The sequence below is a fragment of the Chaetodon trifascialis genome, chromosome 4, assembly GCF_039877785.1.
Source record: "Chaetodon trifascialis isolate fChaTrf1 chromosome 4, fChaTrf1.hap1, whole genome shotgun sequence".
Taxonomy (NCBI): domain Eukaryota; kingdom Metazoa; phylum Chordata; class Actinopteri; order Chaetodontiformes; family Chaetodontidae; genus Chaetodon; species Chaetodon trifascialis.
Genome location: NC_092059.1, coordinates 29,334,614 through 29,350,040, shown reverse-complemented (window position 1 = coordinate 29,350,040; position 15,427 = coordinate 29,334,614). Strand labels below are relative to the sequence as shown.

Genomic DNA, 15,427 nt, shown 5'->3' with positions numbered 1-15,427 from the left:
GGTAGGGAAGGGGGGCAGAGTGAATATTTGGAAAGCAAAATCCCGGTAATGAAAAAGTTGGGGCTGTAGGAGAAGCTAAGATGATTGGGGAAGCAAACATCTGTATGAATTGCCAGGGAAGTCATGCAGCAGTGCATGTGGGCAGGAAACAGCGTGCTCACTGCAGGATTTGTTATTAAGCATATTGAATTGCAAAATGTTGTGAATGGCATTCAAATAGAAGCAGCTCTTTTCTTCAAAATGACATATCATGAAGCATTTTCTTTGAATTCTACAGTAATGGGTCAGAATCTTTTAACTATACATTAAAAATTCACACAGCAAGTGTGGTTGCAAAACACAGAAATACAGATACAAGTCCGGAAGTTTTTCTTTTACAATTCACCACATCATTTTATATTCAATACTATTCAATACAATACCAATACAGTACTTATTGTTTATTTACATTAGTGCTGTCAATCGATTAAAATTTTTAATCGTGATTAATCTCATGAATGTCATAGTTAAGTCGCGATTAATTGCAAATTAATTGCACATTTTTATCTACTCTAAATGTCCCATTAATTATCATTTGCAAATGTTTTTTTATTGAAAACAATGTGTAGTGTTATATTTCACACTAACATTCTCATTTTGAGCAGTCATTCACATTTGAATGAATCAAATCTCACATAATTTAACACTGTCAATAAACAGATGATGAAAAAATAAATGCTTGGTTACAAAAAAGCCCCTTCAACAACCCTTTCTAAGGGATCAAAACAGGGTGATACAAAATAAAGTTACAAAGTGCACATCATTGTAAACTAGGACTCAGCCTATAGTGCAGTTAAACCATGGCTTAAACTTTCCTTTCTTAAGTTTCCTTTGAACATACAAGCAGTCAGACTATAATGCTCTTCTGTTTATTCACCAGAGGCTCATCAACCCAGCCTCTTATTTCTCTCCAGAAAGAATGAACATTACTTGGCTATGGCTGCAGTAAGCTTGTTCTTAGTTGCGGTATCCATATGCCTCTGTCCAAAGCCATCCATTGTCGCCTGGTTTTGACGAGGAGGCAGCGGAGAATTCGCATTCGCTGTGTGTTTTTTCATCAAGCGGTATTTCAGACTGGATGTGCTGCGGTGATAATTCACTTCACACCAACAATACACACAGATAACTTTGGTCTTGTCAGTCGACCCATCTGGCAACTTTTTAAAACTAAACTTTCCATTCAGAATCTTGTTCGCATCCATTTCGGCGTTTCGCGCTTGACATCCACACAAACCAGTAGCCTATCTCTATTACAGCTAGCAAGCAGGCAAGACCAAACATGTGCGTGGGGCGTGCCTATTTTGTTTCCGGTTTACAATCAGATCCTGTAGTTTTTGTAATGTTACTAGCAGTGGCCACAGCTTATAAAAAACTACAAGTTCACTAGGTCACAAGGGGCGTTAATCGCACGATAAAAAAAATGATGCCATTAAAATTGATCTGTGTTAACGCGTTAATAACGCAATATTTTTGACAGCACTAATTTACATATATATTTTTGGTAGATTTGGTGCAATGTCAGAAATCAAATCAAAAGAGAAAATGCACTCCAAAGTCTCGCCCCACTCTCGTTCTTGTTTCCCCTCTGCCTGATGGCCTAATAAAGGCAAAAAAAAAAAAAACCCCTGGAGTTCTGTGTATCCATCAAGCTAGACTAGGTGTGATTTTTGTGGAAGCTGAAGTTATCAGCTCAATAGCTATCTTGAAGTTATGTAGTGGAACTGAATGGCAATTGGCTTGGGGTGTTTAAAGTGCACCCCTGGTAATTAGACTGAATTGTTTCAGATCACTCAAATGATTCAGAATGACTTCATAGTCTTGTTTCTATTTGAGGGAGGGGTTTATTTTTTCATCTAATCAAAAAGTAGCAAGTGATGTTATCATCCTGCCAGCATTCTCAGTTGACATGGAAAGTGTGGTAGTGATGGCTAGGAGCTATTAACTTGATGTTTTCAAGACAACATAAGAAATATGACAGTATAAGAGTGTCTGTAAGTAGATACAGTACAACCAATACTGCTGCGATTATCACACCCATGCCTTCAGCTATTTTTGTCTCACTCTCCCTGTAGTTTGTCATAGATATAGCTGGGTGCAGTAGCTATGCAAGAACATGACGTCTCCATTCTTAGTCCCATCTATGAAGCTCTGATTAGTTTATTGTTTCTCCAAACAGGGAAAAAACAATGAGCACATGACCAGACCTAAAAAGACCAGAAGACCTAGAATGTTTTGTTTTGTTTAATCTTTTGGGTTGATGTAACGTTAAACTAAATTATTTTATGTCATATTCCACTCTATGGCATTTCCAATTTATGATTTTGACATGACATCCGAAAACAAAATGAAACAAAACAAATCTGCATCTAAGAAACATCGAACATCTCAGTAATCTTCTTATTTCAGTTCTCGTCCAATTTGGAGGAGCATTTCCATTTTTGTTTCACAAGCTGGAATTTCTGACTGTCTCTGATGTTTAGCATGCAGCATAATTTGTGGTGACAGATTTGTAACAGAATTGTTTATGTTGTAAAATAATGTTTGGACCACACAGTTCCAAATCTTCATTTAACGCTTTTAAATAATAATTTTCCAGAGACACACTAAGCATTTGGGCAGCATGAAAGCAATCAAAGTCTGTGGAAGGAGATGATGCAACTTCACTCTAGGCAGAGCAATTTTCCTATGTTAACTTCCAGATAAATTAATTTCAATTTTCACTTGACATTAAAAAAAATCCATAATCCCATTCATTGTCTTTCACCCATTTCATCTTCAATTTCATTAAAAATAATCAATATCATATGGTCAAAAACTAAAGACATTAGGTCCTGTTTCAAGTTAAGTGAGTTCATATAGGTGAGGAGCTTGCAGCACAGCATAGCATGAGGTGCTCTTTAGCTAGCAACTGAACATGGAAAGCAGAAGTCAGAATAGATCTGAACTGATGAAAAGGTTTTGCTGTTGTACATAACATCCAGATGTACATGCTGTCCAAAGCATCAATCAAAATGGAAATGACAAAATGTGATGAAAATTGCAACATCTGCATGCAGCGTTAAGGTGATGGAATCTTAGAAGACAAAGGTGACTTCTTATTCTGACAAATTTGTATACCTATTTTATGAATGATGCATTTAATCCTGGAGTTTACAAGAAAATGATTGAGCCTCTATTCTGTCCTACACTGTGCACTGGAGTTTTTTGGTGGGATTACACAGTTTCCCTTTAATTTCCCAGTCTCTGTTCTGTTGTTTTTTTTTAATGTTTATGGTTCTGAATTAAGTGAAATTAACTTAAGTTACTCTACTTACATTAAGCTTACAAATGTTTAGTTAAAATAAGTATGATGTCAATACAATAATTACATACTTACCCATTCAGCCAGAAAGCTACCATTGGGTTTTGATCACTGGTTTTGATCAAACTACCAAAGTATTGTCACTGAAATTTGAAATTACAAATAAGATTGCATCTCTCTATGTATTCTCTGACCTACAGACATAAAGTATGAAGAACATAGAAAAAACACTGCTTTTGTAGAATAAGACAACAATACCAGCAACCACCAACATGTCAGATAGGGCTGTAATTCTCTCCAATAGCATTTCATCCCCCCTCAATTTCTGAACTCCTCCATGTTTTCTTATCAATGATCCAGCAGAAAGTATTTGAGAACACAATAAACATGTTTGAGGCTATTTTGTTAGGAGAGCATGGTAAAAGCAGTGTAAGATCAGAGCCTGCTGCTCAGTGCAATGATGGTAAGACATCAGATGACAGCTGGGACGAGCCATGCCTAAACAAGACAATAAAATTTGATCAGCATGCTGCAGAGGACATCATGGGGCTGACAGTCACAAAATTTTGTGAAATGAGCACACTCAGATCATGTTGTGGCATAGATAATGTAAAGATTGTGTTCCGCCACCAAGAAAGGTGTGAGGTGTGTAACAACAGTACATCATTCCAATCTCTTCGTCACATGTAAAGAACAGTGAAAGCTTTTGTTAGAGAAAGAAACAAAATTTAAATTTGCTTTTGTTAAAGAGTAACCATCCTTAACAAATTCATGCATGAGCTTACATGTATTAGTGAAACAGAAGGCTACTACTACTACTACTACTACTACTACTACTTACAGACTTGTAAAGTTGAAGGAGCAATTGATTTTGGAAGTATTTCTTCCAGTCTTAATCAGGGGAGAGCAACAAGTCACTGTCAGTCAACACAGATGCTGTGGTAGTCACTGCTAAGTGCAGTTTTTCACAATGATTAAAGGAAAAAATGTTGATTTAAGAGGTATTTCTCTAAAATGATTTAAAAAAACTTGTGCGGCTGCATCCATCTCCTCCATACTGGTTTACCATTCTGTGGGATGTAGCTATGTAAGTTATTAATCCTGTCTACAAAGCTCTTATTATTTAGTTTTCTTTGACTGGGGAAACAGAGTGATTGGGCACAAAACCAGATCTGACCAGATTTAAACCAAATCTTTGATTTGCTGAGGATGACTCAGAGGTCTGGAACCAGGCTAAATCAGTCCTCAAGGGGCCAATACAACAATGAATGTTCTTCAAGTATAAAGTCTGTACTTGTCTGCTCTCGTTTTCTTGTGAAATGTCAAGTGCTGTCCCAACTTTGTCTTATATCATGTAGCCAAGAATAGTCCAAATTGTTCTTGTTTTGCATACTTTATGTGTGAATTTGGGTTATTTAAATATGCGAAATGGGAAAATAATTCAGGCCTGGAATCTAACATCAGTCCAGGCCAATCTTCACATTCAAAACAAACAGTGTACTCTCTCAGCACTACGCTGAAATATTTTGGGTTTATGCCAGTACAATATCTTTTACTTTTAGAAAACATCCAAAAGAGTTGAAAACTGCCTTGTGTCTTCAGTTTCAAGACTTGGTCAACTGTCAGTCAACTTCCATAATTAAGACAGGATAGAAATATTCATATATGTATCATTTTTGTGTACTTTTGAACAGTGGTGGATGACATATTTGTATCCTTTACTGGAGTAAAATTACTGATACCATACTCTGACTGCATTGAAAATGTTACTTTAATAAATGTATGTATGTAAAATCAAGGAAATGTACTTAGATTATTGAAAGTAAAAATACTTCATGCAGAAAAAATGTCCCCTATATCATATTAGATATTATATTCATACTATTATATACATTTTTCAGTGACTAATGATTATTAATTAGTTACTTTTATTAAATTTTAGCCATAATATTAACCAATTAGTTGAATTAGTACTTTAGTAGTTGAAATATCTGAGGTTTGGTCACCCCTCTGAAAAACAAAAACAAAGAGGAAATTTCACTTAACACAGTTAATCCTTGTGTCATTCAGGGTCACATCCTCCATGTAAAATGTTTGTGTCACTTTTTGTGCAGAGGGAACATTACTGGCTTTTAAACCATGCTCATTTCACAAAATTTCTGAGGAGCAGGCTGCACAGAGCAGTATGTGATGTGGTGCAAGACAGCATACACTGTGAAAGCAGGGGTTTGGGTTGGTGTCAGGGATGGGGGATGCACTGTGGGATTGGGGTCCTGAGAGACAGGCCGGGACGGGCCTGAGGCGCCTAGCGAGATGCCGGCGCAGCACGGCTCCAGTCTGCCAGGCCTTGGCTTTAAGAGGGTAAAGAGTGAAAAAACCAACCTTCCCGTTGATCTGAGTGGTGAGATTTGGATTGTATTTTTGGATGGCGGGGTGCAATGATGATGGAGGGATTTAAGATAAAGTGAAAAAGAAAAAATAAACAACAAGAGGGGAAAAATAAAAAGTAGGAGGAAGAAGACAAGGAGAAACAAAGAGAGTAAAACAGGCAAATATCTGCTTATCCATTAACGAGTGAGAAAGTCACAGTAAAGACAATAGCCTGTGCAGTGCACTGACACACACACACACACACACACACACACACACACACAGTACAAGTACAAAAGCAGTGCAAACCTACAGTATAGACACATTCTAAGATCAGCATTGCTAATTCCCTCACTGGAACAAACAATACTATTCCAGTGTTTCGTTTGAGCACCTACATAGATGCAGACATCCACATCGCCCCCAACCTACACTTTACTGCAGTGTTTGAGCCCATCAGACTGTGAATTAAGACAGCAGTGAAGAGGCCAACACTTGCTGACAACCAGACTCCATTAAGCACACAAAGCAGACAATGTATTACAGCTCACATTTATTCTGCTCATTGACAGCGAGCCCTGAAATCAATGAGCACATAAACATGGCCCCTGACAAAATTAATCAAACACTCACCTTAGAAATTTGTACTTCTTTTCCCATGTGCCCAGTCATAACTGAGAACAGATTCAGAAGTTCTATGGAGGAATATTTGATAAGCTTCGGAGTCTGTCCTGTTGGTCCACTTACCCACTAACTGATGAGAACATAGGCATTAAAGGGAGTGATGTGTGATCTAGCAGTGACTGCATTTCTATGGACTACAATCATCTGACTGTTTTAACCACACAGTACTCTATTTTCATTAAGCTGTTGAAAGTTATCGTATCTACTCGTATTTCAATTTCCGTGCTCCAAAGCAGATCTTGATTGATAAGTGAACATGTCTGAGTCTGAACAGCAGAGCCTGGATATCTCAAAGACCACCATTTCAGGACCAGACCAGAGCAACAGCTGCTAAGTTGCACAACATTAGGTTTCAAACCAACACACCTTTATGTATTTATATCTTGTATGTATTTATATTTTGGATATTATGACTATTTGCACTTCTGGTTGGATACTAAACTGCATTTCGTTGTCTCTGTCCTGCGACTGTACTAACAATGACAATAAAGTTGAATCTAATTTAATCTAAATCTTATGCTCGGTGGTGCGAGCAACTGACATAAGCTATTTTTGCACAATTTTAAAAATAAGTAACACAATTTTAAAAAGGAGTCCAAATGATGGATTGTGGGAATCTAGGAAGTGTAAGCTTATTATCCTCGTTTTCATAATTTATTTATTTATTTTGACTTTATTAAGTATGTTTGTGTTAGTTTGATAGTAGGAACATAAGGAACATAATAGATATTTTTCACAACAGACATTTTGGCTCGTTATAGCAGTGCCAAGCACAGGTGTGATTGATAATATATTAAAAAAAATCTTTGCATTCCATTTAGGTGAGCTACAGCCGTGGTACTGTGTAAGCTGCTTTTGCTGCTATGACAAGTCAAATGTGAAAAATGTCTGTGGAAATAATGTTGGACCTTATTATGTCATGCTTTACATGTTTGTGGTCATTTGTGATTTACTGTCCTCCATCTCACAGTGTCAAATAAACTAAAATATGCAACCAAAGCTAAATCAGGCTTCAGCAGTAGCAAGTGGCCAAATAGATACTGCCTGACAGTCACATGTCGGTCTGGCAACAAACTTACACATGAGTTTCAGTTCCATTCAGAGGGTTTCTTTGACAGCTTTGTAATGAAATGTGTGATACTGAAAGCTCCACAAAAGCTAGTAATTGGACTTCAGATGAAATTAATTTATCACACAATTGAGTCATAATCTCTCTCTCCATTTGCTTATCATTTAGTTTTAAAGATGTTTGTATTTTTAATGTTCTTTTCTCTTTTTATATACTCCATAAATTAGTAGATAGTAAAACATTATCACTGAGCCTTCAGTAAAGAGCATTGATGTGTTATCATGGTGCACTGGAGCCAACTAGCTACAGTGTATATATTATTATCTCTTAATGACTAAGTGGACCAAGGGACCATCTCTCTGTTCCAAGTATAGTCCTTTATATGAGCAACAACATCCACAAACATATTCTTTGACATACACAGCAGAGAAAACTGCACATACTCTCTCACTTGTCCAATAGATGCAAACAAAGCACATTACATTTAAAAAGAGCTCTTTTCATGTGTTGATACAAGGATAAGCATCTGAGATATGAAAGGAAACATACAATCTGTGAATACCACCAAAAGGAAAAATACATGAACAATTACAAAAAGATGAAGAGAAATAGAGATAACAAAATGAAGAAACATATACACACTTTGACAACATATTGCATGTTGCAGTGTTTGCTCAGAAGCCACACTGAGATGAAAATGGAAACATGAGCTACCAGCACACCTGTAGAAGTCAAAGATTAAAGCATTACAGACAGCAACTTTGAAAAGAAGGTAGAAATTACATACTTCACAATCTGACTTTGTTGGCTGCAGCTCTGTTGGGGTTGGTGGAGGATGCCTCATGCAAAAGCAGATGAAAAATGTTCAATTTCTGTTTTTGACGACTGAGAGATGTTTTGAGAAGTGTTTTTTTTTTTCAGTGGCAATTTTTATTTTGGGGGTGAGCGTCATGATCTGTTATTGAGAAGCTGATGCATCTGTTATGGTTAGAGAATAAAAATGTACATCTGCTTATACATATGCATGTCACACACACACACACACACACACACACACACACACACACACACACACACACAGGTTGCTTTGTCGGGAGGAATCAGTTCCCTCTTTTTTGTTTGCCATAGGTTGTTGTTATAATGCTACTGATATGAGTTTGAAAGATTGAAGAAACATATCAGCATGACTACTTTACGGTGCATCACTTCCACTTGCCAAATGTAAACAAACAAACAAAATGATGATAATAATACTCTCAATAATCATTGGAGAATAAGTCTTAAATAATGAGTTTGGATTTTTTCAAGTCTGTCTTAATACAGCACTATATACTACGATGTTATTCCTCCTGTCCATACTGGCTGTGAAGCAACACCTTCATAGCCTGACTACGCTGTAAATGGGGCACAGAATTAAAGTCCTAGTTCTGTACAAAACTGCTGTGTTCAAGTTGGCTGACGCTAATATGAGGCTTTGGCTATCTGTGTTACACAAATCAAGCAGGTAATTGTCACTTGTCTCTTGTTAGTATGAAATTCGTTCAACAGTGTTTTGCTGCAAAGCCACAGTGGATGGATTCATCTTTGTAGCTGCATGATGTGCATGATGATATTTGGAGTTTATATATTATCTCATGAATATTAATTTTTATAATATACTTATTTTATACTATAAGTCATATGTATACTTCTGATTATGTCATAGATCATATCTCAAAAAAGAAAGCAAACAACAGCAGGTACACACACACACACACACACACACACACACACACACACACACACACACACACACACACACACACACAGACCCACTGTGGCGCATTCATAATGCTGCTTACTATGCTTTGTGTTTGAAAATACAGTTATTACCATGTTGGCAGGTTGCTTTCATCAGTGGCTTTTTTTTAATCTATGCTCTCTAAATGAACTTGTATTGTATATTTAGTCTTTTTATGTGACTTATGCTCTTTATCAAGAATAGTGGCAGCAGTGTAGAAGTGTCATTGTCAATAACCATAACATCACAAATAACTGACATGGAAATCTCTAAATGGACAATATTTACCCTAATGTAAAGTGGGAGATGACTGATTTAGTGAAGTTTTAAAATAATGCCCCCAAAGCCTAGAAAGAAAATATGCTGTATGTCAATTGCAGAAGAATTGCATCAGTATTTTGTATTTTCTTTTTTTCCTGGGAAGGACCCCCAAGTTATCGCTTCATGGTTAGATTGAACAGAGGGAATGATTAAAACCCTCACACAAGGAAATGTAATGAAATGTGTGATACTGGGTCTAAGTCAGAATTATGAAGAAATGTTCAAAATAGTGCAAAATATTATAAAACAGCTTTGGTACAACAGTACTGAAGATTAGGTGGTAACTGTAAGCTTTGAAGGCAAACTGCATCAAAGAATATCATCAATGGAAACGCTGAATGAACAGGAGACTAAAGCAGTAATGAATCACCCCCATGCTTTGAAAATTGCCTTTGAGATTTGGATATTAGTTGAGGCTAATTGGGTTACTTGTTGACAAGGCCTACTTCTGAAAACCCCCGACTTGCTTTCAGCCTGCTGGCTTTGTTGCAGCACACTGACAGGAGCCCACTTTCGGGGGAATTTCCTGTCTGTCTTTTCCCACATGGGAGGTACAACAACAGTAAAGGTGTCAGCTTCTCTTTGAGGCAAGACTCCACACGTACACCTCTACCTCCTTAAAACAAAGAGGCAGAACCGCAGCCAACCTCTCTTTCACCCCTGATGAGTCAAAACATCCCCCCATCACTGTGAGGTTAGGGGGGTCAAGCAAACTAACAACACGGCATTGGAGCAAAAACAAAAAAGAAAGGTAGACAGAGAGAGCAGGAAATGACAGTGTGAGCAGAAACTGGACAGGAATCAACAGGTTTGAGTTTCACTGCGGTTGAATCCAGGGACCTAGCTTCCTATTAGCAGTCAGTAAGCAGAGCATCAGTGCAGAGGACACGACGAGAGAGGACATTGCAGTGACCTGAATGGCAGAGGTAAGGAATTGCTAGGGTCAAGGGGGATCTTACCTCGAACATAAAGGTTAGCCGGAGCAGAGTAGCGAGTCCCGGCGCTGTTGACTGCCACGCACTCGTACTTGCCCTGGTCTGACTCCTCGCTGTTCTCAATCTGAAGCGCTCCTGAGGAGGGAGGCCAAAGTGTCACAGTTCAGGTCTGCACCACACACATTTAAACAACACACAAATACACACAGACAGACAAGCTTTGAAAAGAATCTGATTCAGACACACAAACATTAGTCTTACACAGACTTTCCATATCCTTGCCTCAATGAACCCATATTTGTAATATGTATATCTGTAATTTCTTCATTCCATACCTACAAGAAAAGCATTCAGGAAATATATTTCTTTTTATGTTTACTATTTGGAGGCCTACACTATATATAATAATTTATGGCAATGACTAAATCCTATTAGGCTTGTTTGAGATGACCCAGGACTTTGAATTCGCTCATTACTTCCTGTAGTGTCATACTAATACTGTCAGTGATAAAGTCATTAAAGCAATGAGTTTGCAGTTCAGAGCAATATAAAATAGCTCCTCTACACCGGCTGCAGGAGCTTTTAAGGATAAGGCTGGCAATAGTTTCTTGTTCTTGCACTTGCACTTGCACTATTCATTCATTACCATGATCACGGCCAGCATAGTTCATAATGTATTCCCTAAATAATAATTAACAGCAATCTGTGGTAGGTCATTTTGAATGTCAATCAAAAGACCTTCCACACCTTTGTCGAGCAGAGAGAAACATGCAATACCTGCCAGTTTTGGACATAACATGTAATGTTGATCTAATTTAAGATGCTTGGCTTATTTAAATCAAAAATGAGCAACAATAACTTCAAAACCCTGATTGGTCAAAGCCTTTCACACTTGTACTATATTCTTATGTTTCCAATGGATGATCCCTTTCTTCCCCAATCCTAACCTCCACTTTACTTATATATGCTAAAGTTCTTGCTGAGAGCTTTAATTTTATGGAAAGAAGTAACTTACCTGATACCACAATTTACATCCATAACATCCATTCATTCCAAAAACATTTCCTAACAATTTAATAACAACTGTACAAACATTTCATATTAAGTTGTCAGTAGAAAGTGACATAGAGAACATGAGCGTATTTTTGGCAACAATGCAACATTAAGTAGTGGCTGTGAATGTGACATACATCATGCAGTTCTGCAGTAAGAAATGTCAAAATTTAAAAAGTTAAACATGTACATGTTTCAGAATACAATCCCGAAATGCAACATGGGATGGGTTTGTAACAAGATGTTAAGAAATTGATTAAGAAAAGAACAAAAAAATCAGTGCTTAGAATAATGTGTGTGTAACCACATCCTGGGTGGATCTGGTGCCAGCAGGGACATTCCATCTGAGATCTCTCTCTGTCTCTCTCTGTCTCTCTTTTTCTCACACACTCAAACACACACACACACACACACACACACACACACACACACACACACACACACACACACACACACACACACACACACACACAGTATGTAGGTAAATCTTTATCCTACATATCACAAAAATCATGTCAAAATGATGATGAAATCACACTCTTACTGCAGTGTGAAGAGGAGTATGTGCAGCAGCTGAGTCTATTTCTCCATTTATCTATTTCCAGTTCTCCATTTGGTGATGAACCTACCTCATTGCACATTCAGCACCTCTAGATGGCAGAGGCTTTTTAGGAGAAAAATGGATGCTGATGGACATTTGCTTTTCCCTCTTGGTGTGAAAAAGCTTAATCAGTACCACCATAGGACTTCATAGACCTTGAAGTCCTAAACAAATTGTTAGACGTTGCCGAAACTTCCTCTGCCCTTTAGACACTCAATAATGTAGCGCCTGCTCTCTCTCTCTCTCTCTCTCTCTCTCTCTCTCTCTCTCTCTCTCTGTCTGCCGCTTCCACAGGCAGTGTGCAGACAGAGGTCAAACCATCACACGTTAATGATGGATAAAGCGGTTTGCAGACTACTAACGATTCAAGTGGTACAATAAGTTATCACATACGCTAATGGCTCACTCCGGTAACCTGGCTCACTAGCATTAACTAGGCTGTGAAATATAGAAGTGACAGTGAGATGCTCAGTTGAATATTTAAGTAGAGAAGAATGAGGTGCTACAGGATATTTGATCTACATACAGGCCCTTAATTTATGCTAGCGTGGCCATGATAAGGCTCATTATGGCCATGCACTGATGTCTTCAACAGCCTATTGGCATTGTTGGACGTCCATGTTGCTTGTGGTAGTAACCTTCATGGACAGCTAATGGACTTTAAGGCTGTGTTCACAAGTGGAATTTGGGTTGGTTTAAGGTGCTAAACCTAACCTGCCTGGTGCAGCTCACCCTTTTGGTTCAGTTTGTTAAGGCTGGTTGAAGCTGTCAATCAAACAATTGGACTAAGACCACCTGAACACATGGGTCTGGGTTTCTAATTTGATTTCTTATCAGACTCAACTGTGTGGCAATTATATGGTTGAATTCCTTCAAAAATGTGACTTAAGAGGGAATTCAAGTGCTAACCTATTATCTAGTCCATCATGGAAACTGCAAACAAGCTGATCTGTAACGCATCTAACATCTACCATCACTTGAAGGTTTTTTTTTTGGTCTCCTCTGGTAGTTCTGAAGCTGTAACAGTCCTGTTTCATTGTTTTCACATTACTTTATTCAAACTTGTTATCTTTGTCCTGAAACAATGCAAAAAGGACATATCAAAATGCAGCAGCAGTTTGTCCTTTAAAGCTGTTCATAAGAATGTGGGTATTATGCGAAATGGGTTTCACACTCTGTCCTTAGTGCTGCATTCACACTGTAAAGATAAGCACTTCCTTTCAAAGTGTAAGTTTATAGTGTCTGTAGGCTTATACTGATACTGTAGGTGTATGGTAAGTAATGCTGGATATACCTAATGTGACAAATTCAACCAAAAACACATTATTCTGCTGCTGGGAAACTACACACCACCATTTGGAGGTGAACCAGACACCACTTTACTGAGCTGGAAGCCAGGGTTTGGCCAACTGAACTGCACCAAACATGTTAGATGTAACACATAATGACTTGAGAGAAGACTTTTTGATCTAGATTTCGTTATTCATTGTAAATAGTGTTTCTGTTAGCTTAATGCTCACCCTGTGTTAGCCCACTGTTGCCTGTAAATCAGCTGTAACAACAATTGGGAAGTTGTTGAAGTGAACACACTTTGGAATGGTTATGTGGTGATGGCAGAGAAAGTGCCGGAGCAAGTGAAAAGGACACAGAGCTGGAATGGGGACACACTGAGGCGACAGGAGGAGGAGGAGGATGGAGGTGATGGAGAAGAGGGGGCAGTGAGGAGGAGAGGAGGCTGGGTAGACATTTTCTGTACCCAGCATTCTTACCTCTGATTGGTGTACCACCTGGTGAGGTAATTTGAATGCAAATAAGATTAGAGATAACCATTAGTATAAAAAGAAGACAGAGAAAAAGTAAAACAGACAAGAATGGCAGGAGAGCAAGGAGAGAAAAAACATAAGAGATTAGAAGCGACTGCTATTCTCACCCCATTCAAAAGAAAAAAAAAACATCCAGAAAAATTTAGGCCTATATGTATGTTGTTAACGTTAATAAGTCAAAATCTTCGACCAAAACCAATTTCATAAATGGCAAAAACATATTATTGGTAAAAGCCATTTTACCTTGTGCACAAAATATTCCACATAAGCTCTTGAAAAACACAAAATTGTGTCAATAATGTACGTATTCATACTCCAGCTACAACTGCCAGTCTGTCATTTGTGCAAGTGGTTATTAACTTTCACATGGTGCTTACTTGTGTTATATACCTGGCTATTTTCTCCACAGGGCTGGCATCCCATTGTGATAATAAAGTTCCCTATTCTCCACACCTGCTTCTTTCTCTGACAGCACCTGACTATCAAGCACTTGACCCCCCGTTCACTGACAACAGGCCTGTTTTGGTTCTAACCCAAAGGCATTTTTTGTCTCCTGCATCCTGCCGTAACAAGGCAGATAAGAACACAAGCTGTCTTCTGATGCAATTCAAAGAAACCTGCACTCATGTCCTGGAATACTCCATGATGTTACTGCCTTCATGGTGGGGAATTGTACTATCAAGCTCTAAAATTAGCATACTATATATGTATTTTTACAACAGTTATATGATCTGGATCATCTGATCTCTGACCAGCATTTTTCTTTGCAATATTTAAGGCTGAACAATTTGAGAAAAATACCTAATTATGAACAACATAGTAATTGCAATCTAAATGCTGATATTTGCTGGAAACAGAGTTCTAAACAGGTTACAATTGCGCAAAGCGTTATCACACCTGTATCGTTCATGGTCAGATCCTGATTCAGATGTTTTAAGATGAGATTTAAAAAATGACATCCTGTTTGAAGTTTGAACTAAAAGTGCCATTCCTTTCAGGACAGTTGGAGCACTTCTATAGCTTAGATGGGCATGAAACTCTCCTGGTTAAATCATCAGTAAAAGAGATAAACAACTGAATTACAACATGTTTCAAAGCCTCATGGGTATTACATTATATTAGAGTTCTTCCAAACTGATGGAAAACCCTGATTTCTCAGAAAGAAAGTTGATTATGCTAAGTGATGCTGACAGTATCATTAAAAGAAATGAGAACCTTAGTTAGCAACAGGTAAGTAAATTTGCTGGCAACAGTTGTCATTATAGCTGAGGAAAATTTGGGGTCACCAACTAAACCTTTCACCTCCTATAGCTTGTTAAGAGACTTAATTATATAAATTCTATAATTAGAATTGCAGCTCCAGGAATTTTAAAATCATACTCAAATTGCAGTGTAAATTCATTAATTGTTCAGCCCTTGTACTACCCAGTATAGAGACACAGCAGTGACAT

The 15,427-nt window shown here is 37.9% G+C and overlaps 1 protein-coding gene across 6 annotated transcripts in view; it reads right to left on the bottom strand.

Moving 5' to 3' along the window:
• Positions 1-15,427, bottom strand: part of ptprfa (protein tyrosine phosphatase receptor type Fa) — a 365,864-nt gene that overhangs the window by 144,625 nt on the left and 205,812 nt on the right. For 5 of the 6 annotated variants that reach the window (XR_011602126.1, XM_070961026.1, XM_070961028.1 and 2 more), the window contains exons 6-7: positions 13,923-13,940; positions 10,524-10,634 (exon numbers count right to left, since the gene is read on the bottom strand). Coding sequence is in view for 5 of the 6 variants with exons in the window: in XM_070961026.1 (XP_070817127.1) it covers positions 10,524-10,634; positions 13,923-13,940 (129 nt within the window). In the remaining variant the exon portion in view is untranslated. The remainder of the gene's footprint in view (positions 1-10,523; positions 10,635-13,922; positions 13,941-15,427) is intronic. The other variant, XM_070961030.1, reaches the window with a different exon arrangement.